This window comes from Temnothorax nylanderi, unplaced genomic scaffold, assembly GCF_030848795.1.
Source record: "Temnothorax nylanderi isolate EJ_2023f unplaced genomic scaffold, tnyl_v1.0 TNYL_tig0001_pilon, whole genome shotgun sequence".
Lineage (NCBI taxonomy): Eukaryota > Metazoa > Arthropoda > Insecta > Hymenoptera > Formicidae > Temnothorax > Temnothorax nylanderi.
In genome coordinates, this window is record NW_027249063.1 from 1,164,677 (window position 1) to 1,189,275 (window position 24,599).

General features: G+C 30.9%; 4 protein-coding genes and 1 long non-coding RNA gene across 6 annotated transcripts in view; 2 read left to right on the top strand and 3 right to left on the bottom strand.

The window, feature by feature from the left end:
- The window catches only part of LOC139772089 (uncharacterized), a 154,328-nt gene extending 129,888 nt beyond the window's left edge, over positions 1-24,440 (top strand). The window contains exon 6 of the long non-coding RNA XR_011718055.1: positions 22,962-24,440. This is a non-coding gene — a long non-coding RNA (uncharacterized lncRNA). The remainder of the gene's footprint in view (positions 1-22,961) is intronic.
- On the bottom strand, positions 1,082-3,282 carry LOC139771614 (uncharacterized). Its single transcript, XM_071704567.1, has 2 exons — positions 3,268-3,282; positions 1,082-2,483 (listed from the first exon to the last, which is right to left on the bottom strand). Exon 2 carries the CDS (start codon positions 2,481-2,483, stop codon positions 1,200-1,202), a length of 1,284 nt encoding a protein of 427 aa, XP_071560668.1. The 5' UTR covers positions 3,268-3,282; the 3' UTR covers positions 1,082-1,199.
- LOC139771693 (uncharacterized) lies at positions 4,124-7,141 on the bottom strand. The gene is made up of 2 exons (XM_071704684.1): positions 7,121-7,141; positions 4,124-5,460 (listed from the first exon to the last, which is right to left on the bottom strand). The coding sequence occupies exon 2, from the start codon at positions 5,458-5,460 to the stop codon at positions 4,204-4,206; it is 1,257 nt and encodes a 418-aa protein (XP_071560785.1). The 5' UTR covers positions 7,121-7,141; the 3' UTR covers positions 4,124-4,203.
- On the bottom strand, positions 7,862-16,688 carry LOC139779840 (uncharacterized). Its single transcript, XM_071718604.1, has 3 exons — positions 16,035-16,688; positions 9,948-9,995; positions 7,862-9,275 (listed from the first exon to the last, which is right to left on the bottom strand). Exons 1-3 carry the CDS (start codon positions 16,686-16,688, stop codon positions 8,022-8,024), a joined length of 1,956 nt encoding a protein of 651 aa, XP_071574705.1. The 3' UTR covers positions 7,862-8,021.
- On the top strand, positions 12,031-14,846 carry LOC139771505 (uncharacterized). Of its 2 annotated transcripts, none has more exons than XM_071704359.1 (2): positions 12,031-12,175; positions 12,481-14,846. In XM_071704359.1, the coding sequence occupies exons 1-2, from the start codon at positions 12,146-12,148 to the stop codon at positions 13,744-13,746; spliced, it is 1,296 nt and encodes a 431-aa protein (XP_071560460.1). In that variant the 5' UTR covers positions 12,031-12,145; the 3' UTR covers positions 13,747-14,846. The 2 variants fall into 2 exon arrangements, with proteins under 2 accessions (XP_071560460.1, XP_071560546.1); XM_071704445.1 differs by lacking the exon at positions 12,031-12,175 and adding an exon at positions 12,242-12,259.
- Positions 24,441-24,599: the final 159 nt, after the last annotated feature.

Consider the following 24,599-nt stretch of genomic DNA (forward strand, 5'->3'; position numbering starts at 1 on the left):
AGCTATTGCAAAAAGTACTGGCAGTGACTATCGGAATGCATATAGTGTTTACTTATTGTTAGTGTTTACACGTATGTATGTTGAACTCCGATATTCTTCCTCACAAGCGCGTGACTATGATTGTTTTTCCCCAGTACGGTACATCTTTCGGCCTTCCAATGAATTGTAACTGCAGTTCTTAATCAAAACAGATAAGAATTATATAAGTTCTTTGAAAATGCCACAAGATAGCTGATCAGATCAATTTCGATAAAAAGCAGACTTTGATCCTTTTTTCCTAGTACCCTTCATATGTATATGTATATATTGTATATATTGCTTCCCGATTTTGCATTGATTCGAGAGTTAGCCGAAAGACAAGAGAAATTTTACAAAAATATCCGCAATTAATTGCTCAATTAACATTATGTGTATTATGTAAAAACAATTATGATGAAAACGAAGATGAGAGATATTTTCCAAGTAGTATTCAACATTGACTATTTATCGACGCATCGAGGTCATTTCGACTAATCATTTCTAACAGAAAAGATAATTATGAAGATAACGTTTCTTGATAAGAATTGCTTGCACAAATATATTACTTTCTATAAATAGGTACGCTTTGTTTTTTACTCTTTAATGAGATTATATCGCGCCAGTTACATAAAAGCTAAGTGATGTTAACTTTTATACGTTTTAATTTAATTTTAAATCAAGGATAAGAATTGTTATATGTTCTTTTACTGAAGTTAAAACGCTGTTCGTGTACACATCTTTATGATTTGAAACATAAAAAGTGATTTTGATTTAGAAAATACGTTTATAAATATGTGCTAAAAACATATTTGTATAATATATATCTATATATATGTATATACACACACAAACATTACACATAAATTAATTAAAAACTAAAATTAAAGAAAGATATTTAATTGACAAAACATGAACAAATTCTCTCTTTATTTCTCTCTCTCTCTCTCTCTCTCTCTCTCTCTCTCTCTCTCTCTCTCTCTCTCTCTCTCTCTCTCTCTTTTTCTATTGATATTTATTTATTTATATTTAGAGGGATGTGGGAGAAGAAGAAAAATAAAATAAGTTATTTACTATAATTTATATGATGAATTTATTACATATGAAGAAATAATTGTTGAATTGGTAACTTTTTTATGTTACATTATTACATTAGCGTATAACTTGCTTAGATTGATTGCAAATTACAAATTTAGAATACTATAAATATTAATTTTAGAATAAGGTTTAATACCAAATATTCTGCCATTAAGTATTGCCGCGCTTTCGAAATCCAATCCCTTTTTTAAAGTCTTTTTGATAAATTTTTTATAGGCTTTAGTACCGATTAGATCGATCACGAGTTTCCTTAACTCTTCAGATGAAAGTGTCCTGATGAACTTAACAAAAACTTTGGAAGTCCGCATCTTCTTTGCGTGAAGAGCGTCAATTTCATCCAAAGGTAATACATTGTAAAGATCTCTGAGCAGTCCTTGCATTCCATCGCCGATCTTTTGCGTCTTAATTAGAGACATGAAATAGCTCTTTACGTTGGGTGGTACATATTTTTCCATACCAATGGCATGATGTAACTCTTGGATAGCTTTGACAACAGGAATCCCAGCCTTTTCTAAATATGCCACGAGTGCTTGATATTCCTCAGTAGCTTCGACGGCGCGCAGCAGATTGTGGAATTCAGTTGTGAACGTGTATAATAGAGCTTTTCGTACTTTTTCGTCTTCATTTATATACTGGTTTATTATATTCAAATACTTTTCCATATCAATAAGGTTGATGAAATCCTCGAGCTCTTTTATTAATGATTTAGGTGAAGGGCCTGGTACAGTGATACCGAGGAAGAGATACAGGTAATCTTTCACAATTTTTAAATTTACTGATTTGTCCTCAAGACGGCTTACGAAGAGCTGGAAGGCCTTACTTTTGCTAAGTTTGTTAACGATCTGTTGGAAATTATCGGATTTCAGTTGGTCGATGAAGTTGACAAAGGCATCAGAGATTTGCAGCTTATCCACATATATGCTAATGTAGGCATCATAATCGATATGTTTCTTGATGTCTTTGAATACTCCACGGAGTCCACCGGTCCTCTTCGGTGGAGACACTTGTAAGCTAGGTGGTATAAGTTCCTTGATGTTGAGTGCTCTGTTATACCTGTTTATTATATCGTAGACATCGATGCCTTCCTTATGTAGATAGTTAAGAAGGTTGATCACTTCGGGAATAGCTTGAAAATCTACCATTAGGTCCTTGATTACAGTTGTTTCTCCCAGCTCTTTAATAAACTCTTTTACTTCTTCATCATTTGTCATGTAATCCGCGATGACAGCGTTAATTTTTTCTAAAGGGACTAAATCTAGAATATCTTGGAGATCTTCATGAAGTGGACCTTTGCCGAAGTCCGGGAACTGATGAGCTTGTCCCAGACCGATAACTGCCAAGATGGCAAACAGTCCTAATATGAATTTCATCTGTAAATTAATGTTAAGTGCATCACAACATATCTTTCAATCTTTAATTTTTTTCTCGTATATAAATGTAATGCAATGGAAAGTATTATTTTGAGAAGTATATCGGTGTATATATATATATTAATCATTGATGGGGAAAACACCGATATATACTTCTCAAAATAATGCTTTCCATTGCATTACATTTATATACACAAGTACTTCATGTATATGTATATATACATACATGTATATGTATATATACATACATATACATAAATTACTTGCGATTATATATTAATATAAGATGAATGATATAAATAAGAATTATAGTTTCATTAAGATTACTTAACATTATATATACTAGATATAGAAATAAAAAATATATAGAAAAATATATATAGAAATCTAAAAATGTTTACAAATTAGAATAAAAATTAAAATAGAAATATGTAACAAAAGAGTTATATGTTCTTTATATATTTCTTTCTTTTTCTTCTTCTTGTTTTGTTTAAATTAGATTTTTAGTTATAAATAGAATATTAACTTGGAGATTACAATATATGAGAAGAATACAATTAGGAAATATAAAAAGATAAAATTAAAAATATAAAGATATATGTAATTCGTTAATGATACGAATTTATTAAAAAAGATATTTATGTAATTAAATTTTTACTAAAAAACTTAAATTTGTATTAAACTGTGGATTAATCATTGAATAATTAAAATAAGGAGAGCGGTAATTTGTATAAATGCGATTGTTAAAGTTTGCAACACATATAAGATGTATGAAGAAACTTACCGTGGTAGAGTTGTACATGCGTTTTGACAACCGTGGATAATTTTCGTACATTTATATACTGGTAATATCAAGTGCATGAAGTGGTTAGAGAAATAGATAAGAAACAATCAGATTTAGATATTAATTGATTCACGCAAAAATCTAAAAATTATTTGATAAACTTTTAAGCGTGAAAATATATGAAATTTTGCATATATATATATATATATATATATATATATATAGAGAGAGAGAGAGAGAGAGAGAGAGAGAGAGAGAGAGAGAGAGAGAGAGAGAGAGAGAGAGAGAGAGAGAGAGAGAGAGAGAGAGAGAGAGAGAGGAGCTATTAATTTGCCAAATTGCAGTTTTTTGTAGAATTTTTATTTGTAGATTCTGGCTCTTACTTAGATTTTTTTAATGGACTTATATTTTTTTTATATGGTACACCAACTTTAGTCCATTAAGAAACAAATACAAAGATATAACGTTTGTCATTCGAACAAATAATTGTCGCAAAAACAGCGTAAGTTTAGACATTTCGTCACATGCCATGCATATATATTTTATCTTTTATTTGTTTATATATATATATATATAATATATATACACACATTACATTAATTAATTAAAAACTAAAATTAAAGAAAGATATTTAATTGACAAAACATGAACAAATTCTCTCTTTATTTCTCTCTCTCTCTCTCTCTCTCTCTCTCTCTCTCTCTCTCTCTCTCTCTTTCTATCGATATTTATTTATTTATATTTAGAAGGATGTTGGAAGAAAAAGGAAAATAAAATAAGAGTTATTTACTATAATTTATTACATATGATGAATTTATTACATATGAAGAAATAATTGTTGAATTAGTAACTTTTTTATGTTACGTTATTACATTAGCGTATAACGTGCTTAGATTGATTCCAAATTACAAATTTAGAATACTATAAATATTAATTTTAGTATAAAGGCCAATTAATACCAATTATTAGGCCATTCAGTCTTGCCGCGGCTTCGAATTCCAATCCCTTTTCTAAAGTCTTTGTGATAAATTTTTGATAGGCTTTAGTTTCGATTAGATCGATTACGAGTTTCATTAACTCTTCAGATGAAAGTGTCCTGATGAATTTAACAAAAACTTTGGAAGTCCGCATCTTCTTTGCGTGAAGAGCGTCAATTTCTTTCAAAGGTAATACATTGTAAAGATCTGTGATCAGTCCTTTCATTCCATCGCCGATCTTTTGCGTCTTAATTAGAGACATGAAATAGCTCTTTACGTTGGGTGGTACATATTTTTCCATACCAATGGCATGATGTAACTCTTGGATAGCTTTGACAACAGGGATTCCAGTCTTTTCTAAATATGCCACGAGTGCTTGATGTTCCTTAGTAGCTTCGACAGCGCGCAGCAGATCGTGGAATTCAGTTGTGAACGTGTATAATAGAGCTTTTTGTACTTTTTCGTCTTCATTTATATACTGGATTATTATATTCAAATACTTTTCTATATCAATAAGGTTAATGAAATCCTCGAGCTCTTTTATTAATGATTTAGGTGAAGGGCCTGGTACAGTGATACCGAGGAAGAGATACAGGTGATCTTCCACAATTTTTAAATTTACTGATTTGTCCTCAAGACGGCTTACGATGAGCTGGAAGGCCTTACTTTTGCTAAGTTTGTTAACGATCTGTTGGAAATTATCGGATTTAAGTTGGTCGATGAAGTTGACAAAGGCATCAGAGATTCGCAGCTTATCCACATATATGCTAATGTAGGCATCATAATCGATATGTTTCTTGATGTCTTTGAAGAATCCACGCAGTCCACCGGTCCTCTTCGGTGGAGACTCTTGTAAGCTGGGTGGTATAAGTTCCTTGATGTTGAGTGATTTGTTAATCGTGTTTATTATATCGTAGACATCGATGCCTTCCTTATGTAGATAGTTAAGAAGGTTGATCACTTCGGGAATAGCTTGAAAATCTACCATTAGGTCCTTGATTACAGTTGTTTCATCCAGCTCTTTAATAAACTCTTGTACTTCTTCATCATTTATCATGTAATCCGCGACGACAGCGATAATTTTTTCTATAGGGACTAAATCTAGAATATCTTGGAGATCTTCATGAAGTGGACCTTTGCCGAAGTCCGGGAACTGATGAGCTTGTCCCAGACCGATAACTGCCAAGATGGCAAACAGTCCTAATATGAATTTCATCTGTAAATTAATGTTAAGTGTATCACAACATGTCTTTCAATCTTTAATTTTTTTCTCATATATAAATGTAATGCAATGGAAAGCATTATTTTGAGAAGTATATCGGTGTTTTCTCCATCAATGATATATATATATAAATATGGAGGGGTAAAAATCAGAGTGGTGTAAGTCAAATTTTTTTAAATATTTTCTCGTGTGCTTAGATGCAATTTATATATTGTAGAGATTGCATCTATGCACACGAGAAAATATTTAAAAAAATTTGGCTTACACCACTCTGGTTTTTACCCCTCCATATATACATGAAGTACTTGCGATTATATAATAATATAAGATGAATGATATAAATAAGAATTATAGTTTCATTAAGATTATTTAACATTACATATACTAGATATAGAAATCAAAAATATATAGAAAAATACAATATAGGAAATATAAAAAGATAAAATTAAAAATACAAAGATATATGTAATCCGTTAATGATAAGAATTTATTAAAAAAGATATTTATGTAATTAAATTTTTACTAAAAAACTTAAATTTGTATTAAACTGTGGATTAATCATTGAATAATTAAAATAAGGAGAGCGGTAATTTGTATAAATGCGATTGTTAAAGTTTGCAACATCCCAAGGAGCGCCAATGCGCGTATAATGCGCTTTGAATGTACATTAAACTTTGCATTAAATGCGGGTCGTAAATGCACATTTAAAGCGCATATTTGTCCCGCATTATATGCGCATTTAACGCATATATATTATGGCAGCGCATACCAAAAAGTGCACCTACGCTCATTGATCGAGAAGCCCAATCGGACAACTAGTGAACTCTGTACTATATTAGAATGCTCACTACAATGTTTAGAGGCCGGACACGAAGAAAAAAGGGATAGGTTGCTCAGTGTCCACTGTGTCCAGACAGAGAAAGAAATGGACGTTGAGTGCAACCTACACTGAGAAAAAACTGTTGCTTCAATTAAAGTGCTATCAAGAGGGGTCCAAAAACATAAGTAGTTTATTCAATTGTATTATTATTAGACCCAATATCTGGATTATTAAACCAATAATTTAATTATTCTAAGCATTGCTGTAAGCATATTCCAGTACAGCTATCACAGAAGAAAAGAACATTCTTATTTAGAGAATATCTTTATTTTTGACATGTAAATCTTGAAATGAGATTATATAGCGTATAATCTCGTTTTAAGCATTACATGTCAAAGATAAAGATATTCTCTAAATAAGAATGTCCTTTTATCTGTGTAGAGTTCACTATGAACAACCGAAGCTCCACCAACTTGCTTACCCTATAGGGGATCTAAGAGTCTACACGTGCATCTACACGTTGATGCTTTAAACGCAGAAATAAGAACAAAGATAGTTAGTGGAACTATTTATTTAAAATTTAATTTATATAAAATTTAAAAACTTAAATAAAATGTTTCATAATGAGTAAGAAGCTACTTATTTAAATATAATATAAAACCTGTCATTTATAAATCAAATGCTCAATTTGCATTAATTACGCATTTAAATGCACGCATTTTGAACACACAATTAATGTAGTTTTGAAGCCAATGCAATTGTACGCGCATTAAAAGCACGTTATACGCGCATTGGCGCTCCTTGGGCATATATAAGATGTATAAAGAAACTTACCGTGGTAGAGTTGTAGATGCGTTTTGACAACCGTGGATAATTGTCGTACATTTAAATACTGGTAATATCAAGTGCATAAAGTGTTTACAGAGAAATAGATAGGAAACAATCAGATTTAGATATTAATTGATTCACGCGAAAATCTAAAAATTATTTGATAAGCTTTTAAGCGTGAAAATATATGAAATTTTGCATATATATATATATATATATATATATATATATATAGAGAGAGAGAGAGAGAGAGAGAGAGAGAGAGAGAGAGAGAGAGAGAGAGAGAGGAGCTACTAATTTGCCAAATTGCAGTTTTTTTGTAGAATTTTTATTTGTAGATATTCTGGCTCTTACTTAGATTTTTTTAATGGACTTATATTTTTTATATGTGGTACACCAACTTTGGTCCATTAAAAAACAAATACAAAGATATAACGTTTGTCATTCGAACAAATAATTGTCGCAAAAACAGCGTAAGTTTAGACATTTCGTCACATGCATATATATTTTATGTTTTAATTGTTTATATACATATATATAATATATATACACACATTACATAAATTAATTAAAAACTAAAATTAAAGAAAGATATTTAATTGACAAAACATGAACAAATTGTCTTTTTATTTTTCTCTCTCTCTCTCTCTCTCTCTCTCTCTCTCTCTCTCTCTCTCTCTCTCTTTCTAGCGATATTTATTTATTTATATGTATTTAGAAGGATGTGAAAAAAGAAGGAAAATAAAATAAGAGTTATTTACTATAATTTATTACATATGATGAATTTATTACATATAAAGAAATAATTGTTGTATTAGTAACTTTTTTATGTTACGTTATTACATTAGCGTATAACGTGCTTAGATTGATTGCAAATTACAAATTTAGAATACTATAAATATTAATTTTAGTATGAAGGTTTAATACCAATTATTAGGCCATTCAGTTTTGCCGCGGCTTCGAATTCCAATCCCTTTTCTAAAGTCTTTGTGATAAATTCCTTATAGGCTTTAGTAGCGCTTAGATCGATCACGAGTTTCCTTAACTCTTCAGATGAAAGTGTCCTGATGAATTTAACAAAAACTTTGGAAGTCCGCATCTTCTTTGCGTGAAGAGCGTCAATTTCTTTCAAAGGTAATACATTGTAAAGATCTATGATCAGTCCTTTCATTCCATCGCCGATCTTTTGCGTCTTAATTAGAGACATGAAATAGCTCTTTACGTTGGGTGGTACATATTTTTCCATACCAATGGCATGATGTAACTCCTGGATAGCTTTGACAACAGGGATTCCAGCCTTTTCTAAATATGCCACGAGTGCTTGATGTTCCTTAGTAGCTTCGACGGCGCGCAGCAGATCGTGGAATTCAGTTGTGAACGTGTACATTAGAGCTTTTTGTACTTTTTCGTCTTCATTTATATACTGGATTATTATATTCAAATACTTTTCTAGATCAATAAGGTTGATGAAATCCTCGAGCTCTTTTATTAATGATCTAGGTGACGGGCCTGGTACAGTGATACCGAGGAAGAGATACAGTTGATCTTCCACAATTTTTAAATTTACTGATTTGTTCTCAAGACGGCTTACGATGAGCTGGAGGGCCTTACTTTTGCTAAGTTTGTTAACGATCTGTTGGAAATTATCGGATTTAAGTTGGTCGATGAAGTTGACAAAGGCATCAGAGATTTGCAGCTTATCCACATATATGCTAATGTAGGCATCAAAATCGATAAGTTTCTTGATGTCTTTGAAGAATCCACGAAGTCCACCGGTTTTCTTCGGTGGAGACTCTTGTAAGCTGGGTGGTATAAGTTCCTTGATGTTGAGTGATTTGTTAATCGTGTTTATCATATTGTAGACATCGATGCCTTCCTTATGTAAATAGTTAAGAAGTTTGATCACTTCGGGAATAGCTTGCAAATCTACCATTAGGTCCTTGATTACAGTTGTTTCTTCCAGCTCTTTCATAAACTCTTGTAGTTCTTTATCATTTATCATGTAATCCACGACGACATCGATAATTTTTTCTATAGGGACTAAATCTAGAATATCTTGGAGATCTTCATGAAGTGGACCTTTGCCGAAGTCCGGGAACTGATGAGCTTGTCCCAGACCGATAATGGCCAAGATGGCACACAGTCCTAATGTGAACTTCATCTGTAAATTAATGTTGAGTGTATCACAACATATCTTTCAATCTTTAATTTTTTTCTCATATATAAATGTAATGCAATGGAAAGCATTATTTTGAGAAGTATATCGGTGTTTTCCCCATTAATGATTAATATATATATATATATACATGAAGTACTTGCGATTATATATTAATATAAGATGAATGATATAAATAAGAATTATAGTTTCATTAAGATTACTTAACATTACATATACTAGATATAGAAATAAAAAATATATAGAAAAATATATATAGAAATCTAAAAATGTTTACAAATTAGAATAAAAATTAAAATAGAAATATGTAACAAAAGATCTTCTTTATACATTTCTTTCTTTTTCTTCTTCTTGTTTTGTTTAAATTAGATTTTTAGTTATAAATAAAATATTAACTTGGAGGTTACAATATATGAGAAAAATACAATATAGGAAATATAAAAAGATAAAATTAAAAATACAAAGATGTATGTAATCCGTTAATGATAAGAATTTATTAAAAAAGATATTTGTGTAATTAAATTTTTACTAAAAAACTTAAATTTGTATTAAACTGTGGATTAATCATTGAATAATTAAAATAAGGAGAGCGGTAATTTGTACATAAATGTGATTGTTAAAGTTTGCAACACATATAAGATGTATAAAGAAACTTACCGTGGTAGAGCTGTAGATGCGTTTTGACAACTGTGGATAATTATCGTACTTCATTTATATACTGGTAATATCAAGTGCATGAAGTGGTTACAGAGAAATAGATAAGAAACAATCAGATTTAGATATTGATTCACGCGAAAATCTAGAACTTATTTGATAAGCATTTAAGCGTAAAAACATGGAATTTCGCATATATATATATATATATATGCAATATGTGCTATATATGCTATATATATATATATATATTATATATAGAGGGTGGGAGGGAGGGAGGGAGGAAGGGAGGGAGAGAGAGAGAGAGAGAGAGAGAGAGAGAGAAAGCAGGTAACGTAAAATTCCATATGTTTTTACGCTTAAAAGCTTATCAAATATTTTCTAGATTTTCGTGCAAATTGATATCTAAATCTGATTGTTCCTTATCTAATTCTGTGTAATGTATGTGTGTGTGTATCACATGTATCATATATGTATATATATATACAGGATGATTTACTTAAGTATTAACACACTTATTACTTTCTGAGATGTTAGAAATATTGAGATAAGGTTTTCATTGAAATAAACTGAAGCAGCTACTAATTTGGCGAATTGCAGTTTTTTTGTAGAATTTTTATTTGTAAAGATTATGGCTCTTACTTTGATTTTTTAATGGACTTATTTGTTTTTTTTATGTAGTACACCAAAGTTGATTGAAAGACAAATACAAAATAAAGTTTGTTATATTTGAAGAAATAATTGTCACATAAACAGCGTAAGTTTGGACATTTCGTCACATGTTATGCATATATATTTTATGTTTTATTTGTTTATATATATATATATATACATATTATTATAAAATAGTATATATAATATATATTATGCATACAATATATGTATATGAACTAAAAAATAACTAAACTATATGAAAATAATACAACTCTGTTTCTTATTATACATACGATATATATTCGTAAAATTTAGATTTGTATTTATTTAGATTTAATGCATATTTGATTCGCCCATTTTTGTATAAAACAAATGATTGACTTTGATGCTCAAAGAATATTTCAGTCTTAATATTTCTACTTATTTAATCTTAGAATTCTTATTTTAATATCCGCCTATCTTTTATGATATAATTATTTTTAATAAGTTGTGTTATCTGTTTGATTTGTGCAATATCTTATGAGTGATTGACGAATTGGTTTATTCGCTAATCTTAAAATCATAGATTATACGTTTTCTTCGTCGAAAAGAAATAATACTTCCACTTTTTACACTTTGTATCATAAAATTTATTAAGTCCATAATTAAATTATGTTTCCTCTTTCCGGATTGTTAGTGATAATTACATTCAAATCACATCAAATTTGCCGAAACATATACTTAAAACGCCTTATTGATAACAACTTTCTTATTTTTCGTTATTAAATAAGAGTTATAGATAAGTTATAGTCCAAGATAACATTAAAAACCAATTTAGTTCTCGGAATAGATTTATCTCTAAATTTATAGTAACGCGGCAATTATTAAAAATAACAAGATCAAAACAAAAATCTATTGCTGATAGTATTAGTTCGATGTGTAATAAAAAGATTAAAAACACGCTATGCCTTTATATTGCTACGATTCTTTGTGTTAATAAAGGATATAGAATATTCCATGTTGCAAAAAATATTAAATATCATATGTGAAACATATTAAGTATGAAACATCAGATATGTAGAAAGAATTAATTATCAAAGTGATAAAATAAAAAAGTTCTGATAACGAGTATTGATCTTATTTTGCTAAATAATAACAATATTTTTACTAGAATTTATAATTTAATAAAATGAGTTATAAATCAAATTTAAAGTGAGTTATATCAAAATAAGTAGTAATTTTTCTTTACCGTAATAAGATTTATTTTACTAAAAGATAAAATAAACATTATTACAGTAAATGTGATTTATATTAATAAAATTGTTCTAATATAACAAGAACTTTCTATAGATAAAATCTGATAAAATGTTCTGTTCTTTTGAATAAAAAATGGCGAAGTAAACAATATGATATTTTATAATACTTGTTGTGTCCATTCACTTATCAAGTAATGTTGTTCTGACACACATCAACTTTATCTTATCTAATCCTCTATTAACTGAGTCGCCTAACAAGATTCCAGATAACTGCTTTTCTTATATAAATCTACAGTAACTAACTTTATATGAATGTCACTGTGCTTATCCGTAGCTGTCACAGTAAGTAAAAACAAAACCTCTCATAAAAGATCAATATATAAACATAAAAAGTGGATTAAATAAAAGTGTATTTAAAGAAAAGAAGTAAATTGCACATAATTAAAAAAAACTTTAATTAGATAATAATAATTATTTTTTTTATCATTCAATATAATCGCAGATGGAACAATCATAATTAAAAAGATTAATATATTTTTCAAAATAATTTTTTTTGTTGCGTTGCATTTATATACATATAAAAATGTACATTGTAATACATTCAATACTAATTTCTTACGCGTGAATGTACTATATTATATTTATAGATGAAGTTGACGTCAACGCTGTTTGCCGTTTTGGTCATTATCGGTCTGGGACAAGCTCGCCAATTCCCGGATTTTGGCAGTGGTCCCCTTCACGAGGATATTCATGACTTTTTGGACCTAATCCCTGCTGCAGAAATTAAAACAATCATAGTAGATTACATATCAGAAGATGCTGAAGTGCAAGAAGTTGTTAATTATCTTCTAACTTCGACTGTATTACGAGACCTGGTGGTAGATGTGGAAACCATCCCTGAAGTGATCAACCTTCTGAACTATGTGCAACACCAAGGAGTCAATATTTATCTTCTAGTAAACGAAGTTAACAAAGTTCTCGGTATCGCTGAACTCATACCACCTTCTCATGCGTATTCTGCGAACATACAGAGGACCGGTGGGCTTGCAGGACTTTTCAAGGACATCAAGAAAGTGATCCCTTTTAACAAGTTCATTCGCACCTATGTGCAGAAGATGAAGAGCTCTTCAGCTTTCATCGGCTTCATCCACCAACTCAGGTCCCCCAACTTCCAGCAGCTCGTAAACAAACTCTACCAGGTTAGATCCTTCCAGATCATCGTGAATGGGCTCAAAAGTAGAGGAGTGAATACGCAAGTCGTAGCGGATGTCATGTACATAGTCCTCGGCATTACTGTACCGAACGGAATTCTTGTTCACCAGGAGCGTACACTGGACGACGAATTGATGGACTTTTTGGACCTTATTGAGGACCCGTTTATCGAGGTACTGATCAAGTATATGGCCGAAGATCAAAAAGTACAAGACGCTCTGCTATACATGTTTACACCTGAATTCCATTCCATTCTGCGTGACGTCGAAGTTCTTGAGGAACATCAAGCATTAGTAGCATATCTCGAGAAGGCTGGATTGAGTGTTGTCGATTATATCCAATCGTTGCACAAAGCCATTGGTATGGAGGATTATGTGCCGCCTAAAATACAGAGCGTTTTCGAATCTCAGGTTGGAATTCAGAAGGTCGGTGATGGAATGAAAGGAATGATCGAGGAACTTTGGGATACACTACCTATCGATGAGATTGACGCTCTTTACAAGGACAAGCTGCAGAATTCAAAGGTCTTCGCTGATTTTATCGAGAAGATAATGTCCCCGGAAATGCAGAAATTAATCGATAATTTGTATGGAAATCAAACTTATAAAAATTTTGTCACGATGACCAGAGAAAAGGGATTGGAATTACAGGAAGTAACGAAACTTACTGCTAGAATATTTGGTCTTAAGTTCCCATATTAAAATTAATATATGTAATATTTTAAACGCGTGTTTTAAACATGTATCCTTTTATTTTATGTCGTTATAAATGTATAACGACATAAAATAAAAGGATACATGTTTAAAACACGCGTTTAAACATCAATGGATGTAATAATAGAGCAATGGCATTCTTGAATTAAACAATTATTTCTTTAAAAATTACAAATAATAATTTAATATTCAATTGTTTTATAATAAACTTGTTTTAATAAACTATTGTTTTAATTGTTTTATTTTATTTGTTTTATGTAACATAAAGATGAGAATAAAAAAAGTTCGTTTTAAATACCAATATAAATAAGTTCTTCTTACATCGCTTTAACTTATAAATTTTAGTCCAATAGACAGCTTTCCTTAATATTCCAGTCTTAACTTAATACATAACTTTCTCCTTCAACTACTTACTTCTGTTTCGCATGTACTTTCTTTAAAATTAGTTTTGTGTCACAACAAGGCAACTTGCGGATGACAGCATACACAGGCATTCACATTGTTTCTACGTCAGCCAGCTATGTGTGGTTATAATCATGTGATATTAAAAAAACTTATTTATTCTAATACAATTTTTTAATTTAGTAATTAATATTTAGTTGAATAATGAAAATATGTAGTAAATTTGTTTGCAAAAAGAGAAAGAGAGTGAATATATATCTTTAAAGAATATCACACTCCGAGAAGAATACTGTCAACTAAAAACATTTCGATGTCGAGTTAAGCCCATATTGCGTTAGTTATCTCACAATTAAAAGAAATTTCAATTAAATTTGTTTTTTCTTTCTCCTGAAAATTGTACATTTTTTAGTTGTGACAGTGTTCTTCTCGAAATACGATATGCTTCAGCACAAAGTAAAGATCGCAGTAATGATAAAAAAATAGAATATTAAGAATATTGATATATATATTTCTATAAAACTAAGTACAAATTGTTGAAAGCGCAAATAATTAAATTAAACTTAAGAATTTTAAATTTATGTCATTTCAAAATTTGTAATATTAGGCAATGTAGGATATAAAACGGTTTTAATGCGATTTTCATTTATTTCACATGTTTTTTATAAATAAACCAAATTAGAAACTTTGCCAGTAAATAATTAACAAAAAAAAATACATTTCATAGAACGCTAAACGAGACTAATTGCAAATCATGAAATATCGTTGAAACTGATATCGATATAACGATTTATCGGAGGCAAAAGATTATCGATAAATTTTTTATACTGTTCCACGGTATATCGATATCTCTATATTATCGATTTATCCCTAGATACATCTTTAGAGACATGTGGTGATATTTATCGCAATAACCGCGGTAAATATTTAAAGTTAATAAACAGTAAGATCGATACCATTCCTTAGGTCAACGGTATGTATAATTAAACCAAATCAGAAACTTTTTCCTTTGCCAGTAAATAATTAACAATAACAATTTTTTATTCGACCTAACTGGCCATTTTTATTAATTACAATTAATATGACGTTTCGATCGTTGGTTTTCGATTATAATCGTCACGACGTTTCGACCATTGGTTTTGATCCTTCTCAATCGATGTATAACTTTTGATGCTAATAAGCGTCGTTTTTTTTTAAATAAAATTACTGTAAAGAATTTATTACAAAACATATCACTCCAGTCAGGATTCAAACCTAGACTTCCCTGCAATCTATGACGGGTGTCTTTATTCCAATTCGACCACTGAGTGTAGTGATATTTATCGCAATAACCGGTAAATATTAAAATAAATAAACATCTTATTATTATAATTTACGATTATAATTGTTCAAAACCAATGGTCAAAACGTCGTGACGATTAGAATTAATAAAGATGATCACTTGAATAAAGAATCTTTATTTCTCATAAAATTTAATTACGATGCTAATTCATGTTTTATTTAAAATAATTAATCATTTTTAGTACGTAAGTAAACTTAAAAGTATATATATATTTTATTCTTAATAAATTTCTTAGTCTACAGCATTACAAATCTTGAATAATTTTTTGAAATAAGGTCTATGGACCATTAAAGCAATATTTAAATATATAAATTTTTTCGTCTTTAATACGATATAGGGACATAGGTAAAAAGAAAAAAGTATAGCACATCTATAAGAAAGAAAGCTTATTTATTATTTTGTATAAGTAAAGTACACAATTGCATGGCCGAATAGTTTATAACATTTTTTTGAGTGTTATAAAAGCGTTATTGACGCAATAGAAAGAAATTCTTCGCATGGATTTAATTATTTTTTAATATAACGATGCCATCTAATATTGAACGACAGAATAGAAAGGAAGCTCGATGCCGAGGATAGTTTTCAGCAAGTCCCTGACGAGCTTAAGATCAATGTTCGCGTTTGCAGCGTGTCTCAAAAGCTCCTGGCATTTGGGGTGAACATAAACCTTGTTGACGAGTTGCTGGAAATTCGGGGACTTCAGTTGAGCGATGTACTCTTGGAACACCGGGGAATTTTGCATCTTGGTTTTGTAAAGGTCGATAAGGTGAGGGATAACAGGATTAATGACGGCCCTGATATCATCGGCATATCCGCGGAGTCCACCAGTGATCTGTTTATCAACGGCGAAGTTGGCTTGGGTGATTCCGAGCCAGTTGTACAACATGTCTTTCAGTTTGTAAACGTCAACGCCGGCGTTATAGGCGTAGTCCATCAGAGCTTGCATCTCAGGTAGAACTTCGATGTCTTTCATGAGCTGCTTGAAGCCGTCGGATTTGAGGTATCGGATCATAGCTTGGAATTCCGCGTCCTGGGCATAATACTGGAGGGTGATTGAAGCTATTTCTTGCTGCGGCAGGAGGTCCAAGAAATCTTGAAGCTCCTTAGCAAGTTCACCTCGGCCGACATTGGGGATTCGCCATGCGGTGGACGTAGCCACGAAGGCCAGCAATGCCAATGTAAATTTCATCTGCGAAAATAAATTTTGCTTAGATCATTGACGTCTTTAGAGATACATTATAATTATATATGTTGTACGTTGTAGTTATATCTTATTATGTTTATAGCATAATAATTGTGCATAACGAATTTTATCTTGGGCTAAGACTAAGTAGTCAATAAAAATGATTTTATCAAGTTAGATTTACTTATGGATCATTAATAAAAAGTATTTTTGATAACATTTATGGCCCATATAATCCTAAAATAACATTTTTGAAATATATTGATTAGATATTTACTAACTGCGTTTTGTATATGGTATCGAATTTATGGTATCGCAAATGTCACTAAATTTTTATCGTATATTGCTGATTAAACTATATCATAACAAATTAATCTACTTAAAATATAAATAAGTTGTTATTTTAATTAATCACTTATTAATAAAATGAGAATAAGTTATTTTTACGATACGAGACAAATAGTAAAATAATGACAGTACTTATAAAATAAATGTGAATATTAATCTGAATTCCATTCCTAATCGATTATAATATAAAGTAGCCATATCTTTGACAAAATATTTGTAAAATATTAAAATAATTTATTTAAAACAAGTTTTGAGTAAATAACGTTTAATTCTTTTATGCATATTATATAATTTCTAATTATTATAAAGAAAAATAGTTTTGTATAATGCTAAAATAGAGAAATAGAGAGTAATAATATTATCCAATTCTTACATATATTTTTACATATAATCTGTAGTTATTTAAATTACATACACAAAGTGCTTAACTAATGACGATGTCGGTACTCACCTTCGAAGTATTGCTATTGTGATACTTCTTGTGATTCAATGAAGTGTGTGCATGCTTTACGGTTTCTGCCGCTGGTTTATATACACACGAAGCTATAACCCTCGTTCCTGCGATTCATGATAAGATTATGTATAAGATAATCTGAATGTATGTATAGATAATCTGAATGTGAGAAAAGTAGATATTTTTAAGCTTATATCTTTTTTTAAATTTATAGAAAGAACATAGAAAGAACTTTACATATTTGATAATTATGAATAAGTATATGTGCAGAATAATTACCATATGAATTAATATAAAAGCATCCGGTAATTTGATGTAACGTACCAGGAAATTGTGATTAATATTCCGAACATTTAAACGTTAATAAATTACAATTTTAACATATTTTTATTGTTATTTTAACTTTATTAGGTTCCAAAATATCTCATGTTTAAAATCTTTTAATTTTACATGATAAAAGAACGAAAATAAAATTTAAGACGGAAATATCAGACAGATTCGAGTATCAAATCAAAATTAAATATTGACTTTAAGATATTTAATGATTGTATCAATTACTTGTCTCAGCATTAGATTATAATACAAATATAAATCATAGCATGATAAGACGTACTTAATATAATTAAATATATAATTGAAAAAGACTGTCTTTGCTATTTATTAGGACAAGTCTAGAAAAAAATAGATTTTCTGAACAGTTTTATAATATCTTTTACATTAATCTAAAAAATTAAAAATTTTGAAATATTGTACTTTACATTTCTTTGCAATATTAAATTTTATTTTGTTATTTTTTATTATTATATTAAGATTATTAAAAGAAACGTGAATAAAATCAATTTGTAATCTTACTTTGAAAATTCAGTCGATAAGATGTAGGTAGGTTATCATGAAAAATTAACCATTGCTCCCTGTTATTCATAGCATTACAGATGCTATAGATTTCAGTAAATTGCTTTTATCTCCTGAATGCTGCGTGATAAAAGTTTCCAATGACTCATATTATCTTAAAATAGAGGATCTCTATAATTAATATAAAATAAATATCTGCTAAAAAATTATATTACATTTTATAAAATAATTTTTTAAATGCATTTTATTTCATAATTCTGTTAAAATAAAAATATTTAAAAATCTTTGCCAAATTCTTAAAAGGATGGAGAGAAAGACAGAGAAAGTGATAAGAAAAATGGTTTATAAAGAAAATATAACATATACCTACGTATAACTGATTTTAATAGATCTAGGAGACAACTGTTGGTATTCGTTTAATTTTCTTTGTTTATACAAATAAACATGGATACTTTATTATTTTGCACTTAATTTTACTAAGAATCGATTCAAAACTAGCCATTTCGAATCACATTCTCGTTACAGATCCGAAATACTTTTTAATTAACTTTGAAAAGTTTCATTTTTCGCAACACTGTTGCTGTTTTGAAAGATGGATTGACTCCGAACTTGTTCAATAAAAAAACTCGGGTATTATCGTTGCGTTTTCGTTAGTACGCTTAAAGTTTTGCCGATTGTAAGAGAAAACGGGTCATGCACCATGTGCTACGAATGACTCTCTGGAGGACTCTGGAATAGGCTCGCGCCTATTCGATAAACATGAAAGGATGATGTTAGCGCAGGTGGCACTAATTTAAAGAAGAGAAGCTAAAAGATGCTTGAGTCGGTATCCGGTTTTTCGTGTTGGAGATGAAAAGAATACCTTTAATTGCGAGGTAGCTACGCTTAGGCACGAAGAAAGCAAAACTGCAGAGACGGCATGAAACGGGAGAAGGGAGAGTGTGGAGGCCAACGGTGCTTCCCTAATTAAAATTGTTACAATTTAATAAGCCTCGGAACTCACCATTGGCGCGTCGTAATGGGAAGTCGTGAGAAGAATAAGTGAGATAGAACGAAACGAGGGAGAGACTTCTGGGAAGGGGAATAAGGGAAAATCGGACGCTTAAACGAGCGTCTTTGAGGGTTGCGGACAAAGAGGCTGCACGAGGGTGAGAAAGGGAAAGGAAAGAGACAAAGGGTAAGAGGCGTAAGGGCGCAGAGGAGAAATCGTCTTCGCGATCTCTTAACTTTTCCACTCAATATGGAGCGTGAACTACACACTTTCTTTCCTGCGATATAGCTTTTGCAAAAGGTTTAACGCGATATTATGATTTTGCTGCCATTTTCTTTCATCATTGAGGTGCAATTACTAGGTACAAGAAAAATTATGTAAAACATTTTTATTAAATAATTTATAAGAATGTTACATTAATTCTTTTATTTTTGCGTTGTTCAAAAATTGTTGTGCCAGAAATGTGTAAATTTTTACAGCTATTCTCTTAATTGTTACATAAATTAATGAATTAATGCTGTACTATTAAATTTGGAGTTTTTATGAGTATAATATAATATAGAATAGAGTTATAATAATAATATTATTAACAACTAATATTTATAACAACAAATTTATAAATATAAATTACTTGTTAATAATATTATTACATTGTAATAATTTTTACAAAAATCAGTTTACAAAACATCTAGCTGTTAGATGAGTTTCATTTTTAAGGAAAAAGAGAGACATCTCAGAGTCTTCTGTATCGCAACACTATGTTTAATTGGCAATAGCGGTAACATCGGTTTCATAATTGTACTTTGGAGGAGATCTCCGTTTCCTTCGAAGTTCCACCTGCACAACGGCGAGTCATATCAAATTATTTTCTCCTGCAATGCTGGCCAGAAAACTTTTGCCCGATATTATGGCGGCATGTGGCGGTAACAGCCTGCCGTGCCGGTTCTATCGTTACGGACGTAACGGCCTCGAGGATTTTCACAGTAAAACAAGAAGAACCAACTAAGAAAATGTGTTCGGAATTGCATTAAGGCGGCTTTTGCCGCTGGGCAGAATCCCGCGAGTAATCCCGGTGCTCCGATCATAGCTCTACCGGTACGCAATAACGGATGCGAAACGCGTATATAAAAATGCATTTTGGAATCTTGAGATTCCAAATTGCATAGAATTGCAAGATGCTACAAAAACGGCTATGTTATAATAGTTTATAATACCGGGCCATTAATTTGTGAACATTTACAAATAAAATAATCTTGCATAAAGCTTCACGCATTATGTAATTTTTAAAATCGGTAATTAATATTTTAAGCATTTTACTCCACATATATTGTAAATACATATCAATACATATGAGCTTCACATAAACATACAGACATATTTAGTTGTTTCAAAACTTATATATGTTTTCTATGATAAAGACTTTTGATTTTTCTAAGAGTTAAAAAGTTGATTAAGGCGATATTATAATTCCACTGTATGGAAATGATTATTTAATTACATATTATGTGCATAAACAATATATTTTATTATCATAATTGAAGTGTAATAAAGATTTATTTATCGCCAGCGATAAAAATCATTATCTTCGAGGAAATAAATCATTTGTGCCACGTGCCGTTTATGAGCATAAAAATATGGCAGCAGATAATATTTTGAACGCTGATTTAAAGGACGATAAACATTACATATATTTTATTTTATATATTTTTTTATACTAAATGTATATTATTATATATTTAATATAAATTATTATATTTAATATATATTGTTATTAATATATTATTATATTTTTATCATTAAGCTCCATTAATATTAATGTATATACATATAAGTACATATTACATAATCGCATTCATTTGCATATATAAGCTTGATTCTATGATATAGAGGATAATTTTGAAGTCAAAATTTATCTTTATAATTATAAAATTATATAATAGCTGATATACAAAAACAGGCCTTTCAGAAATCTTGAATTTGAAGCAACGCTTTTATTACTCTTTGTATTTATTATTTTTATTTCTATTAATGCATATTTTGTTTATTTAAAGCTACAATATAAAGCTATAATTTAATATTCGATAGTTATACATTTTTATTGTACAAATCAAGTTAATAGACTTAGCAACTAGATTATCTATAAGCCAAAGTTCAAAGTTCATTAACTATATTCGTCGATCACTTTGCAGATGTCAACAAAGATTCATACGATATCTCTGTGAATCATTAATTGACAGCTTGAATCTGCTTAAGAAAACAAGGACAAATTTCAACCGACGAAGACATCATCGGTTTTTACCAGTATGTATCAATATGAAATCAGATAAAGTAAATCTCGATCATTGTTCGCTCAAGTATTGTTCGCGTATATATCATCAAATACATATCTCTTGGTTTTCCCGTTCGCAAAATGCTTCTTTATTGAGGCGCGTGCGATCGATTTCCAAAACGAATGAGAACGAGTGCCAATAAAGGCGTGGAACGAGGGTGCCACGGCGCGGCGGACGAAAAAATTTGTGTTTTACGACACGTTATCCGACGGCGACATCGGGAATTGGTGACCGACTAAACTCGGCCAATCGGAAGTATCTCGTGTTTGATGGCGGAAAAAAGTCCGGCAACGGCGCGGCGGAGCAAAGCGTTCTTTCACTCCCTTTAGTGTTACGTTCGTGTTACGTTGCTTCCCTTTCAGGGAGGCTCGCGCGAACAAAGAAAGACTCTGGGACGATTCTATGGTGCCAGAGAAGCACGCGAGAGGTTGCCCGCTAGAAAGTGGCAGAAAAGGTGGCCGTAACAAATCCTCCGCAAGTAATCGAGGTCATGCCTCGGCAAGGTTTTACTCTCGAACACTTAACTCTATTGCGATTGGATTCTCTGGCTGCCTGGTGGAGCGCGCACACTCCACCGCGTCCTGTTTCGTTTTCTCGCTGCTACCCCGCCGCTTTCGCCTCTCGTCGCCGCGCTCGCCGCCCCCTTTGTCTCTTTCTGTACCGCGCTCCTCGACCATCTATATCGCGGAACACCTCGGTGGTTTCTTACACGTGGAAACCTTATTACAGGCGACACGATAAAATACCCCCGAGACGAAGGAGACCGTTGCTCGAGTGCCGGCACCACTATGAACTCTGACAGGGCGCAATGGGTAGGGTACGATACAACGAGGATTGTACCCTGAGCAGTAATGGGAACTTTTAAAGATTGCACGTGAAGAAGATATATTCGGGAATGCGGGAGGGAAAAGGAGCTTCGCGAGAGTAGTATTGTATAGGACAGTGAGGTATTGCCGCCAGAACCATCAGTACAGGATACTTCTCGAACACATGACAATTTTAATTTTAAATTCTTTTTTAAAATATTACTTATGTTCTAATCTTGAATATTTGGTCGTGAAGGAATTCTTGATTAAATATTACAATAATTTCCCGATTACAAAATAGATAATTATCCCAAAATGAATATATTGATAAATACTTATTTAACATTTGTCAGAAATCTTTAAAAAATGACAATTATATTAATTGTATTAAAAAAAAATAATATCGTGGCTTGTGTTCCATTTATAAAATACTAAATAGAATAAGTGACATGACATACAAAAAGATTCGTTGTAATTTTGAAAACTTTATTATTTCAGGGTAACTGAATAGGAAAAACTGAATTCTTAGCGGTTAGCACGGGTGACTTTCGCACCGCAGAGACGCGGGATCGAGGAGAGGAAAGGAGAGGGACGATAAAGAAGAACTGTAGGGGTTAGCAACCCCGGTGGACGCGCACGAGTTCGCTTGTATTTCAATGTCGGGACATCCGGCCGGGACGACGAGTGATGTGGTCTGCTACCCTCGTACATCCGGCCGTCGCCAAACATTGCCGTGTGCGTTCGCCCTACCGTATGTTTGCGCGGGTTCAACTTTCCTCAGCGCCACGGGCCTGACTGTCACGAGGTGACCGTCTAACGCACGACCCTTCAACCCGTGACGCGCAAACCGCGTCATTGTGGGTTACATAGTAATACACCTGCATGTGCACCGCGAAAAATGCTGCGCGAGCGAGGAGAAAGCTCGGGAACGCAAAGCCGCTAGGTAAAGTTTGTTGACAACGTCTTTGCCGTGTGGCTTTATGATCTAGTCCTTTCGCAAATAGATTTAAAACTTCAAAATAGGATACAAACAACGGGAATAATTTACCGGAAAAATTGTGTTATTGCATGTTTGTCATATACACAAATTGGATAGTTTTGCAAGATTTTGGAATAAACAGTTATATATAAATTCTTTTATATAAAAAAAATATAAAAATGTATTTTGAATTTTACTGATCAGAGATAAATTTAGCTTTTTAAGTTTATGATGATTTGAAATTGGCTATTACCTATTAAGAAATAAAAATTATTTATTTTGTTTGATAAAGAGAAGTATTGAAGTGAAAATGTATCAATTATCAATATTATTAATTATAGAAAGAAATACTTTATTATAGAAAGAAAATCACATATATGGATAAATTCAATCGTGACACTTTTGAAAACTTTCAAATCACAAATTCAACGATTACTTATTGCTTTTTCTTATTATAAAGTTCTATATTTACGTGGCACGTCAAGTATAAATGTATATGTATATGTGTAACATATATTCGCATAAGTTATATGTAAATCTATATAACATATACGTTTCAATTTTTGTGTTAATACTGTAATACGAGGTGTGTGCTAAATCTCACCAAATATTATTTCAGGAAATTCAATTTAACAACAATTCTGAGTGACAATTAATAATACGCGTTATTATTGATAATTGCAATAGTGTACATGATTATTCAGGTAAATTGTTCAATCACTCGTTCGTATTAATTGGATACTCGGCACATTGGGATGTCTGTTAATATCTCTCTTATAAATATATTATTTAAAATTATATTGTTTTTTTAAATAATTATATATATGCATTTTGTTGGCACTTTTATATAAGTTATTTAACAAATATATTAGATTGATATTGTTGCATTGTTTCAAAACTTAGCGTTATAACAATCCGATTAAATAACGATATGAATTATATAACATAAAAGTTTGAAGTGTAGATCTTGCACATAAATAATTAGCCATAAAATATAATTTTAGACTGTCTTGCACATTTTCTTTTATATCCTATAAAAAGGCTACTATATACTAAAATAATTTTACATTAGAGATATATCTCTATTATATAGATACATCTAATGTAAATAAAAATTATTTTTCTTCTTCCTGTTTCTCATAAGTAAAAAGAATGTT